At 56.5% G+C, this 1,438-nt stretch overlaps 1 protein-coding gene across 2 annotated transcripts in view; it reads left to right on the top strand.

The window, feature by feature from the left end:
- Window positions 1–1,028: 1,028 nt before the first annotated feature.
- MMAB (metabolism of cobalamin associated B) overlaps window positions 1,029–1,438 on the top strand; it is a 15,026-nt gene continuing 14,616 nt past the window's right edge. For both annotated transcript variants that reach the window (XM_045296810.1, XM_004709647.2), the window contains exon 1: window positions 1,029–1,145. In XM_045296810.1, the coding sequence (XP_045152745.1) occupies window positions 1,030–1,145 (116 nt within the window). In that variant the 5' untranslated portion in view covers window position 1,029. The remainder of the gene's footprint in view (window positions 1,146–1,438) is intronic.

The raw sequence follows: 1,438 nt of genomic DNA, 5'->3' as shown, positions 1-1,438 counted from the left end.
GTCGACAAGAGTGTACATCTTGACAGTAGAAAGCCTCCTCTTTCTCCCAAGGAGCAGCTGGTGGGTTTGAACTGCTGACCTTGAGGCTAACAGCTCAACATGGAACCAGGGACACAGGGATATGAACTGTGCTGTCGAGAAGGTTAATATAAGGAAGTCATGTCTGGCACATTGCGCTCGCTCGGTTACAGGTAGGTACTCATTACCTGCCCTGGCCTGGTTCCAGCGTTTGTCAGAATCACTACTGAATAAAAGCCAAGCAGAAAGAACTCTTTCGTAGGCACTAGGCTGTTTCCAGTGTGTCACAGCAGCCTTCAGTTCTGCATTGGGCTGTGAATCACAAGGTCAGTAGTTTGAACCCCACCAACCTCTTGGAAACCCAGCAGTGTCGTTCTACCCTGTCCTATAGGGTAGAAACTCAGTGGTGTAGTCCTACCTTGTCCTATACGGTCATTACGAGACCGAATGACTTGATGGCAGTGAACTGAGTTAGTCAATGGGTCACAGTTTTAAACAAGGATGTAGAAAACGCTGGGTACACCCCCCCCCCCTTGTTGATACTTAATCAAAAAGTTCTGCGAGGTAGATTTCTGCTGGGTCAATGAGGGTACGCGTTCCTACGTATTTATGAGCGACGCAGAATGACCCTCCAGCTGAGGTCCTCTCTCACCTGTCTTCGCCGCCGCACCTCAGCACAGGTCCTAGGGGCTCCTGGACGCTTCCACCCGCGACGGTCCGCGCCTCGGGGAAGGCGGTGGTTTTCTTCGGCCCAGCCAATCAGGGGGCGCGAGCGGGAAGTCCACTGCCGATTGGCTTGAACGGGAGCCAATAGGTGTTGCAGGCTAGCGTCACTGGTTTCCCCGCCCGGCTCCTTTACGTAAACCAATGAGAAGCAAGTGTCTGGGAGTGCCCCGCCCTGGGGCGAGCGTCTTGGACCAATGGGAAACAGCGGTTGAATGGAGCGTGTGGCGTGACCCCGGGACCTGGACGGGATCCTGGCGGGGAGAGGCGGTGCGTTCAGCCGGGCAAATGGCTGTGTGGCGCCTGGGAGGCCACCTTGGCCTGCGCAGGTGCCTCGGCGCTGGCAGGATTCTGAGTGTCCGTTGGCAGAGCCGCGGTCCCCAGGGCGTGGAAAGCGGGGATGGGTGAGTGCCTGGCGAGGAGGGTCACTCGATACCTGCCGTGAATCTGGGCGTCGCCGCCAGGTGGTACGTCCCACCGCGCGAGGTCGTCGGGGCAGCTGCTAGGTGACGTTCTGCTGATTTAAGATCATTTGACGTCCCCATGGCAACACTGGAACCTTTGAAGGCAGAGATGGAGCTCTAGTTGAACCAGTCCAGTTGGAAGCCCTGAGGGCATGGTGTTGGCCTGAGCCTGTCCCTGGTGGAGGGTATGTGGTAAAGGGTATGTCCTCAGGACACCCCCTTTTTGGGTCTAT

Source organism: Echinops telfairi, unplaced genomic scaffold (genome assembly GCF_000313985.2).
Source record: "Echinops telfairi isolate 266 unplaced genomic scaffold, ASM31398v2 ScPeMD7_7412;HRSCAF=8450, whole genome shotgun sequence".
Lineage (NCBI taxonomy): Eukaryota > Metazoa > Chordata > Mammalia > Afrosoricida > Tenrecidae > Echinops > Echinops telfairi.
This window is presented reverse-complemented; position numbering and strand designations above follow the sequence as displayed.